This window comes from Lepidothrix coronata, unplaced genomic scaffold, assembly GCF_001604755.1.
Source record: "Lepidothrix coronata isolate B3197 unplaced genomic scaffold, Lepidothrix_coronata-1.0 Scaffold528, whole genome shotgun sequence".
Taxonomy (NCBI): Eukaryota; Metazoa; Chordata; class Aves; order Passeriformes; family Pipridae; genus Lepidothrix; species Lepidothrix coronata.
In genome coordinates, this window is record NW_016690708.1 from 4,331 (window position 1) to 6,152 (window position 1,822).

The 1,822-nt window shown below is 60.2% G+C and overlaps 1 protein-coding gene across 1 annotated transcript in view; it reads left to right on the forward strand.

Annotated features, from left to right (window-relative positions):
* The window catches only part of CERS2 (ceramide synthase 2), a 5,168-nt gene extending 3,428 nt beyond the window's left edge, over positions 1 to 1,740 (forward strand). The window contains exons 8-11 of the mRNA XM_017839879.1: positions 9 to 137; positions 223 to 329; positions 433 to 586; positions 803 to 1,740. Of these exons, the coding sequence (XP_017695368.1) occupies positions 9 to 137; positions 223 to 329; positions 433 to 586; positions 803 to 931 (519 nt within the window). The 3' untranslated portion in view covers positions 932 to 1,740. The remainder of the gene's footprint in view (positions 1 to 8; positions 138 to 222; positions 330 to 432; positions 587 to 802) is intronic.
* Positions 1,741 to 1,822: the final 82 nt, after the last annotated feature.

Below are 1,822 nucleotides of genomic sequence, written 5' to 3' on the forward strand. Positions count from 1 at the left end.
GGGCACAGGACTTCAAAGAGCAGATCATCCACCACGTCGCCACCATCATCCTCATCAGCTTCTCCTGGTTCGCCAACTACATCCGTGCCGGGACGCTCATCATGGCCCTGCACGACTCCTCGGATTACCTGCTGGAGGTACGGCCCCCCCAGGCCCCCCAGCCCCCTCCCACGTCCCCTGTCCCCCCCAAACTCACCCCCCCGTGCCCCTTTTCCCCCCCAGTCTGCCAAGATGTTCAACTACGCCGGGTGGAGAAACACCTGCAACAACATCTTCATCGTCTTCGCCGCCGTCTTCATCATCACCCGCCTGGTCATCCTGCCCTTCTGGTGAGCTCCGGTGGGAACGGGGGCAACTGAGGCACGAAGTGGGGGCCCACGGGGGGGTCTGGGGCTGGTTTCTGCCCTTAACAGGAGTGGCTTTTCCCGGCAGGATCATGCACTGCACGGTGGTTTATCCGCTCGATCTCTACCCCGCCTTCTTCGGCTACTACTTCTTCAACTTCATGATGGTGGTGCTGCAGTCGCTGCACATCTTCTGGGCCTACCTCATCATCCGCATGGCCCAGAAGTTCATAACTGGAAAGGTGAGGGGGGGCTCAGGGACGCTGCCCTGGGGTGAAGGGCCCGCTCGGGGTGGATGGAGACCCCCCGGATCCCAAATCCCGCCCGCGCTCGGATGCCCAGAGCCCGGAGAGCCCTCGGTGGGGAGAACCCCCCGTGGTTGTGCCGGGGGAGCTGAGGCACGGCAGGAAAACGGGGGAGCTGCCGGGCCTGAAGCCGCTCCTTGCCTGTCCCCGCAGGTGGTGGAGGATGAGAGGAGTGACCGCGAGGAGACGGACAACTCGGAGGAGGAGGAGGAGGCGGCGAAGAACGGGCCCCTGTCCAACGGCCACCCCGTCCTCAACAACAACCACCGCAAGACCGACTGAGCGCCCCCGACCCAGAGCTGCCACCTCCCGCCGGGACCCCGGAGCGCCCGCCCGGGCCCCGATTCCCCCCGGAGCAGATGCCCCCCGGAGCGGGGCCGCGGCGCCGGGGCGGCCGTTTGTCCAGCTCACGCTCACCGTCGGTGCCCTTCCTGCCTCTCACCTGCTGCCTTAATCCACTGCGGTCCCCGGGACAGGCGGGGATCCCACCGGGAGGGCTCCTTCCCTCCCACGGCCCCTGGGATCGCTCGGCTCTGCCCGAAGAGCTCGGCCCCGGCCCCTCGCTGGGCTGCAGCCTCGTGTTATTCCCCCTTTCCCAACCATTCCTTCACCGGGGAGGGGGAAAAGCCCTTTCCCTGCCCAAAGCCGGGCTCACTCCCTGCTCCACCGCACCGGGAGGGAGGAGCAGGGGATTCCTGGGTGTTTTAGTGCCTAAATGATGGGATGACACTTGGGGGAAGGAAGCTGCGGGCTTGAGTCACTCTTGGTGTCTCACGGAGTTTAATCCCCTCATTTCTCTTCTGTAAATGGATTTGGAGTCTCTCCCTCTCCGTGGCCTCTCCCAGTCCCTTCCCCAGCTGTAACAGGACAAACTTCCAAGTGATTTTCCTTATTTTTTTTTTTCTTCCTTTCTTTTTTTTTTTCTATTTATTTGGAAGACAGAAGGAGCCGGGCTTGGCTCCGTCTCCCGCATCCGCCCGGGATGCTGCGAGAGCCCAGCGTGGAGGGGAGGGGGGGGGAACAAGGACCATTAACCAATGTCAGACCAAAACGTGTTTTGTTGTTCTCGTTTTTTAAAAAACAAAAAAAAAGGAATAAATAAAAGGTTAAATATATTAAAAGTTTAAAAAAAAAAAACAAAAACAACAACTAATAAACTTGGGTAAAAAAAAT